Source organism: Micropterus dolomieu, linkage group LG03 (genome assembly GCF_021292245.1).
Source record: "Micropterus dolomieu isolate WLL.071019.BEF.003 ecotype Adirondacks linkage group LG03, ASM2129224v1, whole genome shotgun sequence".
Classification (NCBI taxonomy): domain Eukaryota; kingdom Metazoa; phylum Chordata; class Actinopteri; order Centrarchiformes; family Centrarchidae; genus Micropterus; species Micropterus dolomieu.
Window position 1 is genome coordinate 26,980,545 of NC_060152.1, and position 26,004 is coordinate 27,006,548.

The 26,004-nt window shown below is 40.0% G+C and overlaps 1 protein-coding gene across 1 annotated transcript in view; it reads right to left on the reverse strand.

Moving 5' to 3' along the window:
- plecb (plectin b) overlaps positions 1 to 26,004 on the reverse strand; it is a 135,911-nt gene that overhangs the window by 20,856 nt on the left and 89,051 nt on the right. Inside the window, exons 3-25 of the mRNA XM_046045005.1 lie at positions 20,374 to 20,435; positions 16,001 to 16,090; positions 14,317 to 14,394; positions 14,086 to 14,178; positions 12,524 to 12,690; positions 9,506 to 9,621; positions 8,969 to 9,072; positions 7,878 to 7,997; positions 6,524 to 6,619; positions 6,303 to 6,430; positions 5,094 to 5,187; positions 4,421 to 4,575; positions 3,935 to 4,271; positions 3,753 to 3,830; positions 3,510 to 3,671; positions 3,257 to 3,361; positions 3,068 to 3,163; positions 2,836 to 2,961; positions 2,461 to 2,613; positions 2,195 to 2,349; positions 1,730 to 1,856; positions 1,010 to 1,193; positions 147 to 304 (exon numbers count right to left, since the gene is read on the reverse strand). Coding sequence (XP_045900961.1) covers positions 147 to 304; positions 1,010 to 1,193; positions 1,730 to 1,856; positions 2,195 to 2,349; positions 2,461 to 2,613; positions 2,836 to 2,961; positions 3,068 to 3,163; positions 3,257 to 3,361; positions 3,510 to 3,671; positions 3,753 to 3,830; positions 3,935 to 4,271; positions 4,421 to 4,575; positions 5,094 to 5,187; positions 6,303 to 6,430; positions 6,524 to 6,619; positions 7,878 to 7,997; positions 8,969 to 9,072; positions 9,506 to 9,621; positions 12,524 to 12,690; positions 14,086 to 14,178; positions 14,317 to 14,394; positions 16,001 to 16,090; positions 20,374 to 20,435 — 2,984 coding nt within the window. The remainder of the gene's footprint in view (positions 1 to 146; positions 305 to 1,009; positions 1,194 to 1,729; positions 1,857 to 2,194; positions 2,350 to 2,460; positions 2,614 to 2,835; positions 2,962 to 3,067; positions 3,164 to 3,256; positions 3,362 to 3,509; positions 3,672 to 3,752; positions 3,831 to 3,934; positions 4,272 to 4,420; positions 4,576 to 5,093; positions 5,188 to 6,302; positions 6,431 to 6,523; positions 6,620 to 7,877; positions 7,998 to 8,968; positions 9,073 to 9,505; positions 9,622 to 12,523; positions 12,691 to 14,085; positions 14,179 to 14,316; positions 14,395 to 16,000; positions 16,091 to 20,373; positions 20,436 to 26,004) is intronic.

Here is a 26,004-nt window from a genome sequence, read left to right on the forward strand (position 1 = left end):
ATAGTATAGCAAGTAAAGAGGCTGGTAGTAGCAGTCTGCTAATGTCTAATTAATATGGTGATGTAGTGTTATCAATATGATAATGATTTTTTTTTTTTGTCCCACTGGTATTTCAACACATGACAGACTTAATTTGAGTACAGTACCTTCTGCTCTTTTGTCTTCTGAACACATTCTTTCAGAGGTTCCTTTTCGATAGGTCTGCGTATGCGAGCCAAAGTCCCTGTTTCACAGTTCTCTATGTGCACACGCAGGTCCTTGAGCTCAGAGATGTAGTTCTTGCACAGAGACTCATCCTGTTGACCTGTGTAGCAAAATTTTAACAGTTTAATACGGCACCATTAGATAAACAAATTTAGCCAAAGGGTGAGGTTGTAGGACAAACAGATTTTTGATGCACTCAAGGGCAAGAATGTACTGAATAGATAATGTAATACTATATATCACACCACTTAGATAATAGTTTAGTGTATATGGTATTGTGTGTTAGGCCATGTTTATGTTTTGAAATTGCTGATGAGTAACTACTGGCGACTACAGTGCGCTTAAGCACGATCATACATGCAGCTCCATATACACTACAGTCAACGCAAACAGTATATAGCAAGTATTTATTTTCTACCCAATGCTAGTAATCACACCATTAGGTGATATGGCTGCATGACAAAAAAGGACACCATCTTGTAGCTTAACCTACAAAATAGGAATTGCACTTTGTGCAGAGCTGCAAAAAATAAAAAGCATCTTGGAAACCAAAACAACATGCAGCCACTCAGGATTCTGCTCTAACGGTATCTCATCCAAGGCTTAAAAGCATGTACACACACTATCTTGGTGAGCTGTAGCTTTGACTGACTTAACATCACTCACCTTTGAGCCTAACAACCATTAGTCCTGAAAGGTGAATGACAATCATTTACTGTGAAGTTGATCTACACTTATTGGATATAACCTTTATATATCCCTTAATAATCAAAAGCAAATTGTTGTTTAAAGGAAGAAACATCACCTTTCTCCATGGAGCGAAGCAGGCTGTCGAAATGCTGGGTTGACTTGGTGTAGTCCTCCTCGACCTGCATGCGGTCATCGGGGCCAAAGAGCTGTGAGTCCTGGCTGTCACGCATGTAGTCCTGGTAGTGGAGCTCCAGGTTCCTCATCATCAGCCTATATTCCTCTGGTTTCATGGTCTTTAACTGCACAGAATGGAGAAGAATTAGGGCGGGATTAGAAGGCAGGTCTTCAGTGGAATACCACTTTATATTCTGAAGAGACTGGTTTGATTTGATTTAACTGATTGATGCTTTTTTTTTGTCATTTGTCATTAAAGCACAAACAAAACAATTAAACAGTAAAATAGTGCACTCTGGAGTGCAAACAAATTCCTGCAGTAATGACTTTGATTCCAAACACTAAATATAACACTCTTCCCTGCACAGCCTGCTCTTAAAATATTCGACTTTAGAGGCCTTCTATATCCTCCTTAAGTTCTTTATTTAGCTTCCATTAACTATTCACAGCCAACTGAAGCTATTAGTTTGGTCTTATTTTCTAATAAAAACAGTAAGCTGAGGTAAAGGTTGCCTGTTGTTTAATACTAATACTATGTTTTTTAAATACTTCTTTCACCTTGCACATACAGATCAGCTTGTGATCAACATGCACACCTATCTCCTAATTCAACATTTCTTAATGGTTTATTTTTTTCCGGCATAAAAGTGTTCATAGTCACCATAGTGATGTTCCAGGAGCGTATCTGCATGAAGTCTCTCATCAGGTACTGCCATGAAAGCAAGCTCTTCATGTCTATATGGAGCATCTGCCACATAGACACCATCTGCTGATGACCTGCATCCAGACTGGAGTAGGAGAAGAATGCAGGAATGCAGGAATTAAGAAACAGACGGAACTTCAGAAATTAAACCCATAATTTATTTGGTGTAATGTGTCAGAGATTGTATTTGGTGACTAAAACAGTGCAGAATTGCCTCTCTAAATCTGTCTAAAGTGGTTTGTAGCATTTAAATATTTTTCCTGCTGCTTCAGGATTATAGAAAATGTGGTTACCACTCTCACTAAAAACAAATGGTTTGTCTATAGTGGAGTTGAAGACCCAGAGTGAGGCTGAGCAGCTACATTACCCAGTTTATATACTATCTGTCACGTAGGTGATTGTTTTGTTTTACTGTGTTCTCACCTGGATACACTGTCTGTGGCCTCCTTGTTGACTGGAGGTACAATGAAGCAGACAGAGGGCACCACCGCCTCGTGTCCATTGTGGTTCAGGACCCTCCACTTGAAGGGCTGAGAGTTGTTGAGAAGCGCACACTCATCTCCTTTATGGACTGTGATCTGAAACGCAATCCATGATTGATAAATACAAACATGAAAAAGGGCTTGCTGAGGTTCTGCGACAAGTATGACCACTCGTTCACTATGGTCTGATAAAGCAGGTGTTCTAACCTCCTGTTGCTTGAAGTCACAGACAGCCTGGATAGGCAGTTTGCCTTTGATGGGGGTGGTGGGGTTGCGTGGTTTCAGCTGGATGATGGATTTGGCTCTCTTGTTCAGGCTGGTCACAAGGGTCTTGAATTCATTCAGTTGTTCTTTCTCCTCCTGTAGAAAAATGAATAAATACAAACAGGATTAGAATAACATAATACACAGTTTTTTAATAGTACATATTAAATATAAGCAGTGGGTCAATTTTGCATTTTGAATCAAAACCGTCTCTCTTGATATCCTTTCTTATTTCTTCTCATTTTTCTTAAGAAGCTAGTCTGGGATGAGCATGAGCATATACATCTGTATATATCAATACAAGCAGTCATCACTCACCACAGCATCCTGCAGCAGGTCCTCCAGGCGTGTGGCTGTGGTGGAGCGATCGCAGCTGTATTTCTTTTTCATGTTATCCTGCATTTTCTTCATCTGGTCCTGAGCCTCATTCACATCGGCAAAGAACTGCAAGGCAAAGACATCATGGTGGGACAGAAAATTTGACGCTTTGGTTGGCTAATATTGATGGATGTTTACGGTAGAGTTCCTGGAATTCCACAGAATTTTGTACCTGGTAGTAGGCTGTGTTTTCTTTGAGATGAGCCTCAATACAGCAGCACAGCTGGAGGATCCAGCTCCACTGAGTCTGCAGGGCAGCTGTGAAGGACTGCAAGACGCAAAGAAGACATGACGAGTGCATTAGTTGTGACCTTACTCAATAGCTTTTATACTGTTCAGCTGGGTTTACTTGAGTAATTACCTCAACTGTCTTCTTGCCAGGATGTCCTTCATTGACAAGTTTGTCTCCCATGGCCTGGATGTCATTGACTTTCTTCTCCCTCAGCTCCAGCTCTCGCATGAGACCCTGAAGAATCCAAATAAAACAGTTAATGACAATCTGGGGAGAAGAACCATGTGTGTTCCTTTAAGTAATTTACCTTTAACAAAATCTAAAGAATTGGAATTACAGAAAACATTTAAAGACTGAAGCGATCTTAGACTCTAAAACACACCGAGTAGTTGTCTTTCTTAGCCCTCATGTTGGTGTTCCTGTCACTCCAGTCAAAGTTGACCTCTTCCTCTTCTTTGTCATTTAACCACATCAGTTCCTTAGTGGCGGCGCTGACAAAGGCGTGGAGTGAATCCAAGTTCCTTAGGCGGAACTTAGAAGAGTTCTGAAAAATGTGCAGAGGAACTAAAGTTATGCCAAAATCAAAATATTAGCCACAGAATGTTTGAAATATGAAAATACTTACCAGTAGTTTGCCATACTGAAGGTCCAGTTTACCCAGGTATTCTCTGTACGTGCCCTTGCTGACAGGAGATAGCTGGCTCTGAAGAACACAAAAGATGCAACAGAGGTTTTTACTTTTAAAATCAACAGAACAACATAGGAAGTAGGTAATCCTTTTTCCAGCTGTTCTGATAGAAGTACTACCTCGTCAGCCTTGGACCGTTCGATCTTGGATCGGAAGTCCTCCACAGTTTTGTGCAGGCCTCTGTGGCTGCCCAGCTGGGACTCCACAGTGGGCAGATCAGAGCCCCACTCAGCTTCATCAATGCGAAGCTGGTTCTCCTCCACCCAGGCTAGGAGGTCTTTGACATAGCGAAGGGTCACATCATCTAACTCAGGCCGCAACTTTATGGTGGTTTGCTGGGTGGTTTGCTGGGTGGAATACTGGGTGCTGGTAACCGGGACAGTAGTCACAACGGACTTCAGACGAAGGTTGTAATCACTGCGCAAGTTCAGCAGGCGCTCATGGAGGCGGTAAACCCTGTGGAAATGACAAACACAGTCAGCTGTTGGTTGACAGTCTCTTTTATACTTTATACTAAAGTTTTTGTTTAATTCAGATCTGTGTTTGTAAACAGTGTTGTAACAGGGTGTGTTATGTTAAAAGTATGCAATCCACATAGCGCCTACCTGCGGTACATCTGTTCAGCCTGAGGGTGGCGCCCATCTTTGAGTATCTGCACATCATTGAAGAGCTGGCGAATCATGTTGTCTGCCTTGTCCAGTTCCCTCTCCACTTCTGCTGTGTGCTGAGCTGGTTTCCCTGCATTCAGCAGACGGATGTCCTGAAGGGATGAAAGCCAATAAAAACATCAATTTCCGACTTTTATTCAAATGCCACCCAAATTAGAACGGAAAATAAAGTCAACAGCAGTTGCACATAAGCATCAGCCCTTTCTCTGCCTGAAGGATACTAAAGATTCCTTTTGTCTTTACCGTACTGTAGCGTTTGATTGCAACATATTAATTGGAAGGACGTTTGCAATGAGTTTATGTTAAACTACACGGTGTGAAAAAGGCTGTACTTTGGACTGAATAAGACCATGACTGCTGTGTATGCTGATGCCCGCAGGCATCCCCTGCTCCATACTGCTGCTACTGCACAGCTGAATTCTTTTTAAATATACATTTAGTTTTTAAAAGGTTTTGGGAATATCTAAAATCCGAAACTTGTCTCATGAAACTGTCACAATGAAATTAACCAAAGCCACCTGGCCTAACAAGTAATGTATCATCATCTTATGGATTCTTTGTGAACACATACCAAAGTATGTATTGACTGTTAGACCTGAAGAGGACTCACCGTTTGCAGCAGGGTCTCCAGGTGGCTGAGTTGGTCATCACACACCCCCGACTCCATCTGTATTTTACTGACAATCCTCTGGAGCCTCTCGAGTCTGGATAAGACAAGATCAATGAAGAAAAATTAATACACACATAACATTGTGATAATCCAAGTCCAAACAACATTGCATTTATCCAAAAGCTAAAAATTGCAATTTACGGCCACCTGCTTTGCAGCAAATACTCCAGTTTATGAGGGTCACTCACAAATGCCATTCCTCAACTCTTTTATAAAGATTACAGTTACAGCTACAAGAAAGTCAGTTCATCTCACACTCCCATTGTGTCATAGGAAAATACTCTGCCATGCAGCAGCGCTGAGTGAGACGAAAATGTCTCCATTTTCTGACAAAGACACTCAGTCTGCTCATTCAGTCATTCCTCATCTCAGAACCATAAAGAAGGCTATCAGACTGCAAGATGACCAGTCAATCTCGTGACACAAAACCATCCCATCTTCCAGGCATGATGCAACACTCCTCTAATTACAACAAAATTTAGAACATCTCATTATATCTCATCGGACTTTATAATGTAGTTTTAGTTGTCGTATTATGAGGAACACATCTCTCTCATTTTGATACAAGCCAACACTGACCAGTGTGTTTGGCTATCCTCTCACGAAAATTATGAAAGTAAAATATATGATGGTAAAATAACATTCATAGTTGCTTGATAAATAAGCAACTTCAGTCAAAGTTTAATAAAAATCTAACTGGCAATGACATATTTGTACTTTCATGAGCATAGCTTTTGTGATGTCGGAAGGTTAGCAGGCTAACTCCATAACCTTGAGGCTAATGCTAGGCTTCTAGCTAGTTGGAATTTCTCAGTTATTTGCAAGAGTGCTTTTGATGACTCTTGCCCTGTCCTTGACTTGTTCTAAACCGCTAATGATGTTCTGGAAATTTAATATTAATTATTATGACATGTTATGGCATGTTATTATTATCTTACAGAGAAGCACAGTGTGGTGTCATCTCTATGTATTCTATCCATATATTGTGGTTTTTTGGACATACTGTACATTTGGGTCCCGCATACACTGGCATTGTGACTTTAATTGGCAAGGTTGGGTATTTAATATATAATTATAGTTTTATCTTGTTACAACATACTCCTTAGTTGGGAAAAGTTACTTCCATTGCATATCCACAACTGTCCTTACCTCTCAAACTCTATCCTGAGCAGCCGTTCTCTTTCCAGAATGGCCACATGAAGTCGACCCCATTCTTTCTCCACATCAATGGGATGATAGCCCGGAGGGACCTTCACCTGACCGGCATGCACGGCACTCTGTGGGCATATGAGAGGAGACTGCATAAGTCATAACCCAATAGATCAGAATACAATACAATGCAAAAGAATAGAAAATTTGGTGTAACTTACCTCAAAGGACTGGTAAATCTGTTTAGTCCGGCTCTTGTCGGACTCTTTCACTGGCAACTCTGTCTCTTTGAACTTCAAGAACTGGCGCCAAAGAAGCTAAAGGCATAATATACAAAGAGAACGTTTAAACTGCGAATTATCTTTTTTTAATCACTTAATTTATGTCTTAAGTTGAATTTATCCGAAAATGTACATCTGAAAGAGACATCTGAAAAAACATCTGCATTTTCTACAAACGGCGAAACCTTGACTTTACTTGTATGAAGTATCATTATCCTGCTTTTTTAGGAAGATGTTATGTAGTTGGATCAGTTAAATTAATTTGAAATCATCATGAACAGATGCTAATCAAATAACCTGTTTACAGTGGAGTGCTATCTTCCATAGTGTCACTGGTTAATTCCCATAACTGGTGTAAATTGAGTTGAACTTCATTTCACAGCCTATATTACTAAAGAGAGAAATGTTTCTTGCTGTCCAACCATACTAAAGAAGCACATCCAAGTCGCTACTTCTGACTGCTGATCATTTGACATCAAAGAGAATTAAGAAAAACACTTAAGTCACGCTATGCTTTTGTTCTACAGCACTGACAGGGAGTGGCACAGTGGGGATTCTTCTGAGGATTAGGTTTCGAATGATCTGCCTTTTGGCTGCATTTTCTCAACACTGCCACTGCCCCACCTATAGTACAACAATGTCTGTGAATATAGTTGCCTCTATCTGCCCACAGCCAGACATTATGTAAGCGTGTTCTTTGATCTAACAATGGATAGCCACCAAAATCTCTTTTTTGCAATACTAGTACAAAGACAGGCACCGCGTTTAAATTTGTCTTCTTTTAATAACATAAACAGAACTTTGTGGAGAACAGTAAATATTTGTGCTCTTCAGTGCTGTTCATCTGTAAAACATACCCATAATAAAGACAAGTCTCTGGCCTAGAGGCATCATATCACCATATAATAATAATAATAATCCTTATTTGTAGAGCACTTTTCAAAAACAAGTTACAAAGTGCTTTAACAAGTGTAAAGAATAATACAAACAAACAAAAAAAACAAGATAAGAGCATGAAAAATTAATATAAAATTAGTAAAATACAATAAATTAAAAGGGATAAAATAAAGTCAAATAAGATCGGGAAAGGCTCTCCTATAAAAGTATGTTTTAAGAAGGGACTTAAAAGAGTTCACTGACTCAGCCGACCTGATTTCCTCGGGCAGGCTGTTCCAGAGCCTCGGGGCCCTGACAGCAAACGCTCTGTCCCCTTTAGTTTTCAGTCGAGACTCTGGAACAGACAACAGACCTCTGCCCGAGGATCTCAAGGTACGTGCTGGTGTGGTAATCTCACCTCTATCTCCTCATAGCTGGCAGGAAACTTCCTCTCCTCGAAGATCATGACATGGTGCCGTATCCACTGGAGCAGAAGAGTCACCAGCTCATAGTACTCCTGCCAGCGCAGCTCCAGCTCCTGCAGACAACACAGCAGAAAAGATAGTTGATAGTTTGACAACAACAGACAGGAGGGCTCTTCTTCTCCTGCGTCTCCATGTTCCATCAGTCACACACCACACTAAACTCAATTAGTTACCAACAATCCAGGTCTTGTGTGTGGGGACAAGGAGGCACAGGGTGGAGAAGGGGGTCGATTAAGGGGGCAGCGGCAGAAGAGACAGAGGGAGAAGGAAGACAATACTGGTAGAAAGGCAGACACAAGCATATTTCTACAGCTCTAGTAGATTCAGTGTTTAAAATTAGGACTTGTTATGAAATACAGCAGGACATTAAATGCATCAGCATTAGTCTAATGAGTGGGTTCGTATAAACCATACATAGTTGTGTGTGACAATACATATGAGCCTATCCCTTTGGCTTCTGCAGTGTAAACACCACTGGTTGCTCATTTCCAGCGATACTTGGTTTCACAAGACTTCTATTTGTCTTTGAACTTCTGGAAGCATTTGAAAACACTGCTAACAAAATCTCATTTATAAGCAGACTCACAAGCATTTTCATTGTTGATTAAATCTGATCAAGCATTCAATCAGATCAGCTTAAAGTAAACACTTGCGTTACCCTGGAGCACATATATTTTTAGACCAAAAGAATACTAAAAGACAACATCTACTCCAGCTACAGCCTGTTCACCCTGCTTTCATTAGGCAAAACATACAGAAGTATCCGCTGCTGTACCACCAGGCTCCAGAGCAGCTTCTTCCCTAAGGCTTAGACTTTTAAATTCACTCTCTCCCACTCAATAAAAATGATTTGTTTTTATGCTATGTTTTGCTCTGTCTTGTTTGTATGTGTAGCATACAGGGAATGCAAATGTTGTTATATAACCTTGTGTTGTAAAATTACCATTAAATGAACCCTTGAAAATATTTTGGACGTGTGCACCAAGCATATCACCATTCATGGTAAGAATAAAGTTCTGCTCACGTTACTTCTGCTGCCATCATGCACGTCAACCCGAGGCATGGCATCATACAAGGATGACACATAAGTGATGATGGACTTCTCATCAGGGTGAGGGACGTCAACATCTGAAAGCACAAGGGAAATTTTATATGCCATCTCCTTATTTTATGTACACTGAACACAATTATAAACGCAACACTTCATGAGCTGAACTCAAAGATCTTTTGAGATGAATGCCACAGGCACACCTGTACAATACCAATGCTGTCTGATCAGCATCTTGATATGCCACACCTGTGAGGTGGATGGATTATCTCGGCAAAGGAGAAGTGCTCACTAACACAGATTTTGACAGATTTGTGATCAATATTTGAGAGAAATAGGTCTTTTGTGTAGATAGAGAAAGTCAAAAACAAAAGTGTTGCGTTTATAATTTTGTTCAGCCTATGTTTTAATGTAAAGTCAGTCATTTATAGAAATATTACAGCATAACACACAAAATAGTGCCGAATGAAAGTATTATCAGTATTAACAAAACAAGTCTGGTGTTTGATTTACCCTCGGGATCCAGTAGGCGTGTCACTCCCAGGTCTCTCTCTGCCACACTGAAGGCCTGTTCCAGGTTCTCCACGTTGGTCTGTCGGTACACACTGCCCATGTCGATGAGTCTGGGACTAGGGGAACACAAAACATTGCCAATTAATCATCAACAGGGTCCAGGTGAAAGGGGTACGTTATAGTAATCTTCAGGGGCAGTCTGATGAAACTGTCATGAGAGTTTAATAATATGACTATAAGGTAAGGATGTACATTTTGTACCCATTTTCAACAAAGCAATGTGGAAGTTGGTCCATATTGGCTCTTTGACAGAGGACACCAGTGGCTAGTTTCTGCATATGTTGTGTTTTATTCATTGTGTTTTTCAGCCTCAAAACTGATTCTTGGGAAAAGGGATCAAATGGAGGGCTAAATGTCATTAAAATTAACAGACACGCTGAATTATTGCAGTCTGTACAGGTCTGGTCTCTTATATTGTATGACACAAGATATATTAGCAACAGTGGGAATGTTCCTTCTGCCAATGGCTATAAGCAGTTAAAAAGCCCACCTGTTCACCTTCTGACAAACCTGCACGAGCACCTTCCGTTTTGTCCTCTGGGTATTTTACTCTCCCTGGCAGATGTCATAGCATCTATAGGTGGAATGCAATTTATAGAGCAACTAACAGTCAAAGCTGACACATTTTAAGATGGCAGCCACTCACAAACAGGCAAATATTCACGTCTTCAGAGAGCTGAACAGCATGACTGTCTATCATGTCATCTATCATCGTCTATCATCTATCATGCACACGTACTGGACTACTACAGAACTTTAAATCACAATATCATAAGCTAGTTTAAACTAAATCTAAACTACAGTTTCAAATGCATAACCAAATCCTGACATTCAATTGTGAAAAGCTTTTCCTAGCAGTACTGATTATGGTATTTAGTAAACAAGAATGAGCAGATTCATACGGCTCTCTGATGCGTGGAGTGGAAAAGCCCGCACTCTGTCCATAAACAGGAGAAGACTCCTCATGGCGGATTTCTCGAACAGAGTACTGCTTTGTTGGCCTAGAGGAGCTGTTCATGCTCTGTCCGTCTCTTCCATGAAAGCGACGGGATCTCCGTCCGTGGCCTAGTTCGTCACTGCTGGAGCGGGCCCCTGAGCTATTGGAACCCTGCCCTGAGTCCCAGGAGGATCCCTCTGATGGGATATCATCACACAACATGACCACCCGATTGTCCGCATCGCTGGCAGGTCCCAACACGCCACCGATGAAGCCTACGCTTCGTTTCTTATGCTTACACTTCTTCTTTCCACTGAGCATCTTAAAATCTGCAAGAAGCTTCTTGTCCAGTGGCAAGTAAAAAAGGTTATGCTTTAGTGGTTAGCCTTAAAGCTTCATTTACTCATGCTTTATTCATTGATGGTTGCATGTAAATCCATCCTATGTATTGTCTCAGGTGTCAATCATCACGTGAAGATCCTCTTAATTCTTCCAGTTGATGGCTAGGATAAAAAAGCCTCCTAGCAGTACAGCCAAGTCACTGCTCCTTCATCGTTCTTTTCTACAGTGCACCTATTTCTAATGGTCATTTTGTAAACTGGACTATCTTGAAGTATTCTCTGGTTGAACGCATATTCTGCACTAGGATGCCTTGAATTATGCCTGGGCACGAAGTAACGCCACAGTTTTCATGTAGCAGGCACAGAGTGCTACAGTTACGCCCACATACCACACCCCTCACCTTTATGAAAGGACACACTAATCCAGCCTCTGTGTCTCCAAAAGAGAGAGAAAAAAATCACCAGAAAAATAGTTGCAGGTACATGTTCAAATCTTAAAAAACCTGCCCCTGCAGGCATCACTTTCTTTCAGTCCATAGTTCTACCACTAACCTGAACTTTCTCTCGTCTAATACCGATTTCTCTTCTGTTTGCTCTCTGAATTTCTTTGTTTCAAACAACTAAAAGGAAACCATGCAATGACAAATCTTCTTGGGAAATAAATGCACATTCATTTCCCAGGATGCTCCTACACAAAGCAATCCTTAACCACTAATTTGACTGTAAAAACACACAACAACTTAAGGGGAATTAGCATATTTTGTGTTCAACAGCAAGGAGTTTACTTTTTGATTCTAGGTTCCCAAAGGTTTAACAAGATAATCACATTTAATGGAGGATTTACTATCTAAAGGTAGCAGAGTATTACTCATGACCAACGCCTGCCAGTGGTATTCCTAGCCTAAAGACCTAAAAGGTTCATGGAGGGGTATTAATGCAGATTTTATTAAAGCAGCATGAAATCCGTACTGTCAGGTGCAGTAACTACACAATGTGTCATAAGAAGACATTTTAGTAAAGCAACAAAAATTAGGATTTAAAACCTCATTAAAGACAAAAGTACATAAATTAATTTGAGCCCTGCCAAATCAACTATTTAAATGCTCTGAACTATTACATCTATACCAATCTGCTAATGGTCTATCCGTTACAATAAATCAAATATAACGAAAAAGGCCACGTCATGGTTATCACGTCTTAAATTATATTATAATATATAATAAGGAATAGATACATCTTGTCAATATTGACAGTGTGATTTAATTACAGAGCAGGTTTAAACTGGCATTACTGTATAATGTGTAATTCGGAATTTTTGGAAAGCATTCCAAAGTGCCACTCCTGCTCCAGTGCACTCGATAAACTTCATGGACGGTGATGTGTCATGACAAGATCCAGCATCACTGGTTGTATTACATGAGCAAATATAAAGCCCTGCATTTTTTGAAATTGTTTATATTTTACATTGTATGGTTAATGTGGAGCTGATATAGAAGCACTCATGTTATTTTGATGTAATACAGTATAATGTTTGTCTTTATGGACTCTGCTATGTGATTTTATAGCAGCATAGAGGGTGGGCACATGCTTGTACAATGACTAGCATATGCTTGTCACTGTTTGTAGAGCTGTTAGCATTTTATAATCCTACAATTAACCAGCAATAAATTCACCACTCACTAGTGTCTGTGTATGACAGCATTGAAGAGCTTGCCATCCCTCCAGCTGGTGGTGAAGTTATCGCAGCGGATGCCCTGGTAGCCGTCCGTCATCCTCTGGGACCAGAACAGCAGCTTCTCCTTTGCCGTCATGTCCTCTGACTGCCCGTTGATCTGAATATCTGAGATCTGAGGCAACATATATAAAGAAAACGTTAGGAAGGTGCATGATTAATAATCCATATTGAAGAGATGTGGAGGAAATTAATCATTAGTGGAAACCAAAAGATGCAATTTGAATGGAATCACTGGAAATCTATGGTTAATTTTCAAGGAAATGTTAATATCATCATGTCTCAGATAAATTAACACCTTTACCATTCTTTGTTCCCAGCTGATCAGTCTATTAGCATTTTATATATTTATTTAGACATCAGTATATATACGTGTTACTGCTTCTGACTTCTTACAGGATGCAGCAGGATTTCTGTCTGGTCTAGCGTGGGAAAACGCCACTGTGGCTGTGGCATCAAGATAACTTTTAATTTGGTGACTTTGGGGATGGGAAAGATGAGTCATAGGCATTTGGTTTTCCATTTTGTGTGTGTGTAAATGTGTGTGCTTGTGTGTGCCATTCAAATTATCCGCTACTCATAGTTTTTCCCTGCAAATCTTTTCAATAAAAAAAATAATTAATTGGATTATGTTGATGCTTTAATTATGTAGATGCTAGAGTAACTAAATCTAAATCCAGGTCTTCCATGCACATTTTTTGTAAAGTACAACAATCTTCTTTTCTCTGTAAAATACATTAATTTAGGATAATCTGATTGTGGCATTCAACACTACATTACATGATAAGGAGGGAATTTTATACCCCCATTTGATCTCTATGACTCACCAGCAAACATAACCCAGCTATTGTCCGTTCTATTCTATAAACGTATAAAGACTCTGGGAACATTGTATGTATCTACAGGGCACAATGTCCACCAGATCAACTCACCAAAACCACTCTGAACACCAATGTCTAATTTATTTCCCATACTAAGCGTCAGCATATTGCAACCCAAATCTGAATCATCTGATATTAGAGGGTGTGACTCTGCCAAGTGGGCTGACACCCAGGATTTTCTGCCTGGCAGCTCTTGGCATACACAAAAAAAGCAGGAAAAGGCTTGGGCACATGGGATGTGCTTGGGAGTGTAGCATGACAAGTTGTACACTCGGCCTTGACACACCCTCCCCTTGGGAGTCAGGGAGAGAGTGACTTATCCTTACACGCCCTTATGGAGTATTATTTCTTTATACTGTTCATAAATTAGCTACTGGCACTAAAAGTATATCAAGTCAAATGCTTGACGTTAGTGTTAGTATGTTATAATAGATGTAAAATGCTTCAGGAAATATGGTAGAAGCATCCTGTTTTGATTAGAAAAGGTCTTTTTTGGAAGAATTTTTGAAGAGAAAAATCCATTCTGATTGGTTCCAGAGAGATGGGAAACAGCAGCTGACAGGTGTGGATCCCAGAGACACAGGTAGAGCGAACATATAATAAAACACAACACTGACAGACGAGGAGACCTGGAAGTGGAGGATGATGGTCCATATTAAACCAAGTGTCAGCTTGGGGTTCCCATCTGCTATGTCATCATTCCTGATGTTAACCAGCTTGACCTGTGAAAGAACAAAAGAACAAGTTTAATGATCACAGCATCACCTGAACAATGAGGTACATTGTGACAAGGTGGCAACATTGTTTTGGTCAATTTATCAAGGTTTTCAAGTTCCAAGAAATAATCTTGTTTGTCATACCTGCCGGTGTCTGAGGAAGTCCAGTGCTATCTGTACATTCTGCAGTTTGTGGAATCGCATGCGGCCTTTCTCTCTGGGCTGAAGAGGAGAGGAAAGCGATAAAGAGGTGTTTAGTTACATGATAGACACTAGACTGTCAGAGACAATCCTTTTGGTATAGTCATGAGAACGGAAAGCATTCGTTCTAAACGAAGAAATTAATGGGAAGGAAAACAGAAAAATCTGATGGGAAAACATTTAACTGAAGGAATAAATGTGGGAATAACTGATGAATCTTTGATGTTTTTAAACTAGGAATTAATCCTAGTTTTGATTTACAATTTGCCTGAATTTTTTATCCAGTATGTTTTTGCTTTCTTTGGCTCAGTCCTGTTGTTCACCACTATCCCACACATAGGACAAAATGGAAATAAGGAAGGATGATGGAAATAATAAACCCTTTAAAATACTAATTACAGCCGGAAATATGCATAACATTGTTTTGTATTATTTAAGTTATCTGGCAGCACACTAAGATTAGCTTTGACATTTCAAAAGCTCATTTTGCAAGTATTTCTTGCACCAAAACTGCCTTGTTAATCAATGGGTCCTGCAAGTGAATAGTTTTCTTTATATCCTGCAGCTATATGCTGAAAGCAAGCCTGTCAATGAGAGAAAGGAAAAAGGAAACAAAACACATGAATCGCCACGGATGTCTTAATACCATGCACAGCCAAATCTTCAGGGAAAGCGTGGATGAATAAAATTTATTCTACAGAAAGTTATCGGCCCACTCACCAACCGAACGCTCCTGACCATGTCTCTCTCCCTCGGCTAGCCACAGCAAGAGCAGTGCAAAGAGAGCAGGCAAAGGCCAGATGGCAAAGATCAGCACACAGAGAGGGAGGTTAAAGGAAGGCAAACAGGAGGCGATTGAGAGGAGGAGGGATAGCAGGAGGAAGATGAGGAGTAGAGAAGGAGAACCATTGATCAGATAGGAGTACAGTTCACACACACACACACACACAGGCCAAAGTGGAGTTAATGTGTTAAGGCTATGGAGGCCTTCAGAAGATGAGCTGGAGCTGGTGGAGGAAGCAATGAACTACAGCAGCAGAGAAGCTTTTGTATAGGTCTGAACCCCCGGGTGTAAAATACAGGACCCTGCCCCTGGCTTTGTAATGAGTCTGCTATTTAGCCTAGGGTGCATGAGAAGTCCCACTTAAATAAAGTAAAAATCGCTTCTTTTTTTGTTGTTGTTGTTATTTTTTTCTGTTTCCGCCTTATTTGATAGTAACAACAAAGAGAGATAGGACAGCAGGGTAGAGAGAGAGGATGGTAGTACCCACTCAGCCTTATGTAGTGGGGTTACGAGGCGAGCTAACAGGGTGACAGAATAAAGTAAAAATCAAGAAAAAAAAGGGCAGCTAATCAGATAGTTTAGATAGAGAGAAAGGGATTGCAGACTCAAGTCACTGTCAGCGATTACGTCTTCAGCAAAGTTCAGCTCAGGTTAAGCCTTTGACTGACAACTTGGCAGCCCCTGGGTGCAATTTGTTGCCACAAGGATGATGTTTCAAGTTGACTTAAAGTAAATACATCTTATGTAATTAGTCTGGATTATGTTTTGGTTTGGAGGATGGTTAAGGTAAAAGATGCAGTGCTTGGACATATTTGTTACTCCTAGCCAAACATGAAGACTCACCAGCGTTTCCCCAGAGAGGACCTCCAGCAGCGAGATCAGGTTGTGTCCATCTCGAAGGTCTTCATACAGGTCTGTCACGTGCTGCTGTTTCTGCCAGGACAAAGAGAAAACACATGTCACAAGATGCAAGCACAGTGCATTGCACTAACAACCCCTAGTTCTTGATGAGAATCTGCAACTAAAGCTAACAGTTGTGTTTTAGTACAAAATTAGCTCACTACAGTATTTAATTCCTTTTCTCTTCCATCCAATCACAATACCGGTTCTTGTACAAAAGCTATTGCTGATTGCAGGTTTTTGAGACTTTGCAATAACATGGTGACAGCAAACCTGATCAGTTGTCAAATATGATGCCAAAAATTTTCAGCTGTAATAGAGATCCTTTATATTGATTCTAGCTTGTGTTATATAACTTTTATACAGAGATCAGAGCTTTCTCTCTACTAGTACAAGTACTAGTACACAGGTGAGGAATGCATAGCTGTGAGCAGCCAAGCCTGACTCCTCCTCCAAATGCCAAATGTCAGCTGTCATGGGCAAGTCATAGATGAGACACAAAACCAAATTAGTGAGGTACAAAAAGGTGCACTGGTGATCATAAAATCAACTTAACCACAATTTAGACAAAGTTACTTAATAATAATAATAATCTTTATTTGTAGAGCACTTTTCAAAAACAAGTTACAAAGTGCTTTAACAAGTGTAAAGACAATACCCAAAAGACAATAATACAAAAACAATACAAGATAAAAGCAAGATAACAGCCATTTCATTTCATTTAATCAAAACTTTGCTTGCTGCATTTGCTGTTTATGTAACAGATGTGACAAGACAATACAGCAAAGTGAGGGGAGATGTTGTTATGGTGGCAGAAAACAGAAGATTGGATAGGATCTCCCCCTATCCAACCTTCTGTTGAGTTGGAAAGTGAGGGATGGGACCGTCTCCATGCAAAGTCTCCATCACCAGACATACATTCAGTATAATCCTGCTCGTACATGCTAGTTACCTACCTCTACCCTCCAATGCTGGGTGGAGAGGGGTGAAAGAGGGAGGAATGAGAACAGATGGATGAGTAACAGAACGAATGGAAACAAAGGTGAGAGAAGAAGATAAGAGCAGAAATGAGCAATGATTAAGATAAAATGGAAATTTGTATTATTTGGCGATTAACATGATGGTATATGAGACAAAAAGATAAAATGCAGAGTAATTAAACTAGTCTTTTTTTTTAGTTCTGTGACAAAATTCAGTTGGTGCATCTCTCATCCCAGGTGGGTAAAGCAGGCCTTGGCCCTAAAATGGAATGAAAGCAAATGTCCCTAGCAAGTTACAACAGTGGCTGAATTATGTTGGCAAGAATTTCAGCACAATTATCCAACCTAAGAAATGCTCCTCCCTGCCTGCTCAGTGCAGATGAAGCTGACAGTGTGCATCTGAGTGCAGTGAAGTTAACCAACACCGCAACCACCAGGGTTCACTGTCTACACATGTAAAACACGGTATGTTGTGTAGTGTGATAAACTTGCATAGAGTACTAGCCTACTACAGTCCTTCTGTCTGACGAATATCTGCATTTTTGAGTTGCACACAATTATATAAAACTTTAAACTATTTGAACTTTGTGATTGTCTAGTAGTCTATATCCATTGTGTGTACCGCTCAATTACTTTGTACTGAAGAGGCAGCGGTCTTTGAGGCTCTGCTCAGCCGCACTGTTACTGCTGAAACGTAAGTCTTATGCTACAAATTGCCCTCTCAGAGAAAAAGAGCTGCTCTGTAAACATTTTAAGGTGAAAATCATTAGCATACATGGCTAACAACCCCTCAACATGTTCCCTCCACATGACTGTGATACGCTGTTGGAAAACAAAACACTTTACATGCCTCAGGTTTTACATAATGTTTACGTCATCTTGTGCAATTCCTCTGAACTCTAAGTTCGCTCTAATCTGCTCATTAACAGCCAGGTATAATCTGAAATCAATCTGCAACAATTGCTGTTTTTAATCTTATCAAATGCAGTCTTTAGGAAGAAAGCTGATTTTTGTTCTGCAGCTGGTCTGGCGTTATCTCACTCTTGTCTTACACAGTATGAAAAGATTTACTGAGCCGGGGAAACCACTCAATGGCCGTTTACAGCTTTCTATGGCTGCACCCTACCTATAGCCTGCACTTGTCAAGTCAACCATAAAGCCATTAAAGAGTTTAACCTTACAGGAGCAGTATTTTCACATTCCGCCTAAGAGTTAACACTTTCCCTACCAAGCATGTGGCTTTTTCTTCAATCAGAATTATAAATGGCTGCCTGTAGATGCGCATGATGTTCCTTTTCTTGTTACTTGATTCTCTTCTAAATTAAGAGTTGAGTGTGTGATAGGAATATTGATTTTTGGGAATTAAAAAAAGACTAATCCAATAGTTTCCACTACAACCTTGGACTGGTTCAAAAAACACTCCTATGTTTAAATCTGTTGGTTATTCTTATATAATGCATGTGAATACTTCCCATGCATCAATGCATTTCTTTCAGTTTAGGCTAGGCATGAATGCAGGTAGCCACCCAGACCCAGCACATGTGCTACTGTTGGCTTTAACCATCATGGGCTTTGGGCCGAGACCAGAATTTGCCTTTTCAGAAGGAGCTAAGTGAGTCCAGATGTCTGTGACTCACTCTCCAAAATTCACAGTGAAAACTTAAGAGAAACAAGAGTGAGTTATTTCAGTGTTCACTGTGGTAGCAGAATACATTAGCACTGCACATTCATGGAAAGGAAAACACTGTCTCTGTGCTTATTTCTTCCCTCTAGTTCCATTTCTAAAGAAAATGAATGGCCCTGTGTCTATGGAGTGAATATATAAGTAATGCAGATGCACTTAATGTCATAAGGCTGTAAATGTAGCGCTGCCAATGGCAGTTTCCTGGAAAAAAAGTGCCACAAGCAGGAATATTTTTACTGCTCTGTGGGAGGGGTATTGTGTTACGGGGGTCATTTTTCACTCCTAATGAGGAACTTCGGAGTGAGAGGTATGGCCTTTTGACTTTAACCCCATCCTGACCTGTTTACCTCTCTGTGTGATGCATTGGAGGGCTTTCAGCCTATAGTCTGAGAATAGAGAGTGAGGTAGGCGAGAGTGGACGAGTACTGATGGATGGTTAACACAGTCTCTATACTGTTGACAGACTGGACTTCTGGTAAGCTTCCCTATTACAGCGCAATGTTAGAAACCGGGTGAGAGACAACAAATGACGAGCTAATGTGTGTTCATGTGAGTGTGGGGTGAGTTGACGGTAATAATTTCCACAGATTCACTCACAATGCACAGGTAAAGGATGGGTTAAATTGTAGATAATGATGACCTGTCAAAATAATGCACAAGATAACACTGCATTCTGAAAATCTAACATCTGACTCTGTTGTCAGAAGAAGTTGCTGCAGCTTGCATGCATAAAATCATTGTCTTGCTCTTAGAGGATTTTAATGTTTATTCTTCCTTATATAGACATTATCATTACCATCATTATGCAGAAACAGATAATATGCAGGAGAATGCAAAACATGAAAATTCTTGCCAACACAAACCAAGCCCAACTATTCACACCTTTAACTATAGTACATGGATTTAATTATAAAGGTGGTGATCAATAATCTCTCAACATATGGTTTACATAACATTTATGCAAACACTCATTATAGCATCCTCTGGCTGAAGGCAAATCAGCACAATGATTCACTAAGAGAACATCTGTTGTTTGCCAGTTGTATTATTTAGGCCTGGACCACAAACAGGCTATTTTGCCTTAATATACTTATGAGCTTCTGTTGTGTAGTGATTTTTGTGGCTGATGCATGTTTAAAATATATATATATATATCGTGATGTTTTTTCATCTGTTTGGATAATTGGCACATTCTTGCCGTTTATAATATAATGCTTTGTATAAGATGTTAATTTTATAGGTGTCATGGAAAACATGGATTGTGCTTGTCACATGACCTGCACAGGGTCTACTTAACACACCTGTAAGTGTTTTTGTAATTCCACTATGTGAGCCTGACAAAGCAATGGGCGAAACGCGTTGCTCACAATAAAGATAGTAAAGTCAGACCAGTGTGCGGTAGTTTGTTTTTTGATTTTTCAGGGATTTTTATCCTTTGATATCCCCTGTGGTAGTCAAGGAAGCAGTCACCCACATGTTCATTAGGTTCAGAGAAAGTGAAGTTAGTGAAGTTCCACTTTTTTTTGCACAAGTGTACCTTGCTGGTGTGAAAATAAATGGAAATGGAAAATGACATTGTAGGCATGTGTGAGAAGGACTGTGGGCATTTACGTGGTTTTACAGCAATATGAGAAAGAAAGTCACGTCCTTACCTTTATCAAGTGCTTGTTGACCCATTTTGTGAAGGTCTTTTTCTGTACTCGATCCCGTTCATCTGCAGAATAGAGAAACCACAGTTAAACATCCAGAAACGTATAAAAAGGAAAAGATAGCAGTGATTTTTGTATATTTTAACATTTCAAAGCAGGTTGAAAATAACAGCATACGACTGATGTATGTGTTGCATTTCTCTCTCCCTCTCTTTCTCTATTTTAAATAAAACCAGTAAACAAAGAGCAAAAGAGGAAATCCCCAAGATACCAGACTTGTTGGATTTCTATAGCCCAAACGGATTCATCACCGGCTGGAAAACACCTTCTTGACTGTGCACGCCTGCATCTGAGTCAGACAGTATCAGAGCACATTCATTGTCGGCAGATGCGCTCCTATTGTCCGAGAAACCTTGTATTTGCAAGGTCATGTCTAGGTCTTTGACACAACTGCCAGCTGTACTATTGGACAGAAACATTCACAAAAGAACCCCATCAAAAAAGTCCAAATGTTCATTAAGTGTGAAGATGCCCTGCAAGACTACCACGAGACATGGCATAACTATTAGAGAGTGTAATTTTCCAACAAGAAACAACAAGATCTTGGCAACAAGCATACCCACTAAGACTACAAACCTGCATACAGCCACCTTGTGTTATGTTCCTATTGGAGCAAAAACCACAAGGTGCGTCACTGTAACATTATGGAAACAGATGGTTCAGTCTGTTTCCAGCTCGCTGATGTGAACCCACACGATCTAAAGGTTGAAGTTCATTAAGCAGTGTAAATGATAAGTTGTGCTTTGATAACTGAAGCCACGAATCAGGCAGGTTTAGACTTGCCTGACTGATTTCTTCACTCCGTGCCACTTCATGTCATTTCACCTTCACTGAGTCACACATCAATTAATTCACCTTATGTCAGAATGAACTACTGACACCAACACAAAGTCCTCAGTCTTATCAGTTTTAAGGGAGTGATCTAACTGTCTGCTGCACAGTGACATACCCAGCAATGAAAAGCAAAGGGCCGTGATTCAGTGCTAAAACAAAATAGGTGCCCATAGGCTACAATTTTTCTCTCTGGAGGGTGTGGATGTGTTGTGGAACTACATTTCCATGGAAACCTCATTTAGACACCATAGACAATTAACCTCCTCATTTATCATTTAAATTAACGGGGGACTAAGCTTTACGTTCTGCTTCCTGCCAAGAGGGCAAGAGTGGAAAGTGTGGTGATCGGTGACACACACAGAGGATGCTATAGACAAAGCAGTTTTCCCAGAGGAGTTGCACCTTGACCTGTTGGGTCTCTGCATTCTGTCCACACCATGTCACCTAATCCTGTTTCAACCTCTGCAACTCTTCGTGGAGTCACTGGTCTTTAAAAGTGAAAGGTATGCGAGTGGACAGGGGTTGAGTGAACTATCAAACGTCACCAGACAAAAACAGGTCTCGGTGAGGCGTGGAGTTTATAGCCCACAACCGCACAAAAGTCAACAGCAGTAGTGGAACGTTTTGTAATATGTACATTTGCTTTACTTAAATTAATATTTTTTCTTCTTCAGTACTTTTCAGAGAAAATTATTGTAACAAATGATTTACTTGTGTTAAAGCTCCACCTTAGCCAGTACACATTAATGCATCAGTGATAATAATCTAAAAATGTGATTAATGTAATAATAACTCTTATTAGGCATATTTCCTGCATAACGAGTACTTAACTTTTGATACTTTAGGTACATTTAGGAGACAATACTTGCTTACTTTTCACTTAAGTAAAGTGTCTGAATACTTCTTCAGGGTGGTGCTAGTATTGTGTGTGACGCAAGAGAAAAGCAAACACTAAATCACAATGGCAGAAGTCAACTCCTTTATATCCCTGCATCGTAAAACAGGCCATTTACTGAATAATCAATTATTGTAATATTCTTGTTTTTTCAGACTTAAAATGCCATAAGTTTAAAGAGTTTTACGGGAAAAAAAGAGAAACAAACTGATTAGAAAAAGGGGGGGAAAAATTCAGCGTTCATTCATGCTGGCTATGGTACAAATAAAGGCAAATACAGTGACTCATTCACCCCAAAACATATGCATGCTACTCAACAAAACTTGTGAATGGGCTTTGTTGACCAATACGATGTGAAAAAGCTGCTGATGCATTAGAAAAGGGGAGTATCCTTGTTTAACTCACAGTGTGGACAAACACTGGACAGTACACTCCAATCAGGACAACTGTATGTCTGTCATTTAAAACACAATGTTAGATTGTTGCAGATGATTATATGACATTTAAACGTGCCTGTGACAACACTAAAGACACCATCATCTTCTTCTGGAATCTGAGAGATTAGCTTACTGATGCACAAAACCATGCATTATAAAATGCATTATAAAAGGCTGTTTTACAGACAGAATAGCCTACTGTCCACTGCTGGAATTATTTTAAATACTCCTCTTACCTCTTCCTGGAAAAACACTTAATTCTTGCCCAGAGGCTTCTCACACATATGGGAACAAATAGACCAAAATCAAGGCTTGAAATTAAGCTATTTTCCACTAACTGCCACCATACTGGTACCTTTCCTGCCATCCATAGCCTTCAGCATCCCCTGGTAATAGCCCTCATCTGAGGGCACCCTCTCTCTGCCCGCGCTGCCAGAGGAAAAATTCCTGTACATCTGCTGCTGAGAGGTCATTGTCACTGTTTGCTAGTAAACAGAATAATAATCCTAATAATAAAATATCCTTGGCGGTTTTCTCCTTGATGGTAACTTCTGCTTTTCTTGCTTCTTTCTGTCCCTCTGGACCTCGATTCGTTCCAGAGTATGTAGTCGCGTGGCCACAATCCACTCAGCACTTCACAGACCTATGATTTCTCTCCCCTTCTTGCCTCTCAACCTCCTCACACCCTAACTGAGTTCGGCTCTGCCCTTCTTTTTCCTTCCTATGTTTTTTTTCTCTCCCTTTTCCTTTTCTCCCGCTCACTTTGCTCCTTTCATAGCAAGTGATGCCTGTGGGCTATGAAGTCTGGGCCTGCCCTCGTCTGTGTGATGTGCAAGTGTGTATTTAGTGGTGATAGTGTGTGGAGAACATAGTGGGTAGGGCTCTGAACACACCCCTTCCTCTTGCAGCGTTACACTGAGGCGAGGAAGAAGGAGGAGAGGCGGGGAAGACTGAGGTGTAACCTGCATGAACTATCACCAAATCGCATCGTTTACGCAACACATACATAGACACACAAGCTGAGTCAACAGGGATAATAAAACATCATAAAAGTCTGGGCTGATCATTTTTTATAATTTATATTGTATTTAATAGAACTTTAATGACTGATATAAAATGTACGTGGAGAAGATAAATGTCCAACAAGTGCCTTAATAGGTAAAAGACACTCATCTCATGGTTAACATTTGACATCAGGAGTTACTCACTGTGACAAAAAAGGAGAAGAGATGGGGGATAAGACAGTTTTGGGAAGGGTTGCTATGGATACCGGACAGCAATGAATGACTCCACCCTGAACGTTGCTGATTTACTAGGAAGTAGAGCAATTTATGACTCGGTTTGAGTATGAATGGGTACGTGTTTAAAGACTGACTGTTCTAAGAAATCAACACACTTCCAAGCATTGTGACACTTTTTTTGTGTTTTTGCATTTTACTTGATGAAGTACGAAAGAAGTTACTGTAGGCTGAGCTCCATTCTTTGGCTGTTCACAGTCACTATTGTTTCCCTGCCTTATTAAACATTTCCTGATATTAGTATGATAGTGGTATTTAGTCAAAACTAATTAAAGAACATCAAATGTATCACTTCCTGTTGGGAAGAACAACTTTGCCAGGGATGTAGAGGCAGACGGATTGTTTTTTTAACAGCAAGTGTAACTAAACAAGCATTACTTCGTGATCACTGCGAGATTTCCTAATGGAAAATTTTAAGCATATTTATAGAACCACAGTGTGAAAACCAAGTTATTTTCCATGATAGATTTATCTGCATAAAAAGAAAAGCATGCACTATTAAATCATTCACTCATTAAATCCAAATGCAGGTTACATACATGCAAGTTTTATCAGCCAAATTTCAGTTAAAGGTACATTGTGTGAGATTTGGGCAAAACTTTAGTTTAAAACATTCAACAAATAAACTAACCTTATCTATAAAATTTGAAGAAGTGACCATTCTGACGTCATGTCAAAGACAAGATGTATTGTGTTGCGGAGATATCTACTGAAATTAGCATGCTAACCTGCTAGCTGTGTTGTAATACTTCTTTTGCCTCGAGATGCGATACTCCATCTCCACCGCTGGCGACATCTCTATGCAAGTAAAGAGATGTGTCTTGATGTTGACCTCGCAATGTTTCCTTTAGACTGGTAAATAACATCTGACATTGGCTATTTAGCGAAACATCTCTTCAGTTCAAATAATGATGTCACAAACATTCCAAATGGCGTCGATGTGGTTTTGATGTGGCTGTTTTCTTGTTACTGGTCTTGCTAAAACTCAGCTAAGCAAGCTACTGTTATAATGTAGACTACAGGCGGGCGACACATGTGACAAGTTGGAAAGTGTTTGAGGACATTGCAAGGTTTATTACGTGTGTCTAACTGTTCACATCTTGAACAGTGCAATTAGTAAAACATGTAATTCCTGCACACTGGGAGCATGTGGCCAGGAATTACTCTCTCTCTCTCTGTACCTTTAAATCAATCCCATATACCTTTTTTAAACAGCAGCACCTGTTGCTACAAGTTACAATAACTGGATATTGATTACTGTACCAATGTAGTCTAATAGTAGCTAAAAAAGAGTCATAGAGTCAGTTGAAAGGTTTTGTACTAGTAGGTAAAATTAGCATCAATAAGCTAGTGGTCGTACCAGACCAAGAGAGGCTGTAGCAGCTAAACATCTATGTGTATTGAATTGGGCAATGAATGCTTAGGATTTTTGTTTCTAAAAAGAAGATTGTGTTATTTTAAAAGTTATATATTCTTGCTTTAATGTTTCTTTCCAGCACTCCAGCTGTCCTAGGTCCTGTATTTCTTCAGAGTTTAGAAAAGTTTCGGTGCTTATTTACACAGTCCATCCATAATGGACCCATATGTTTAGTATGTGCTGAGAGCTAAGCTGGCGGGCAGGGTGTGTCCTACCTCTGCTAAATCCTGCCCCTCTAGCCCTAAGGTGGGTATGTATCCCATTTCCCCATCCTGACTGACATCACTTTATCAGGCCTCTAAAATCACTTTTCCTTCCAGAGAGCTGGGTATTGAACACGACCTGTATGAACATGAAGGTACTTAACACGTCTGTTTAAGTGTGTCTGTGTGGGTGTGTGTGTCCGTGTGTTGACTCATTTCAAGCCACGTTAGCAAATTTAGAGACACACCTTTGTAGTTCCATACAATGTCTGGGCAAGCTGAGGAATTAAGGAGTGGTATGTGGGCAAGCAATTAAATGAGAAAAAGGAAAAGAATCATAACAAATTCTGAATTTGTTGAGGACTGATGAGATTTCATTGTAAAATGCTTTTGTCCTTACACAGCCTGAGAGTAGAAAAATGTTTATGTTTAAAGGTTATACATTATAGATAAACCACATAGAATATAATAGATGTAATAATTATATATA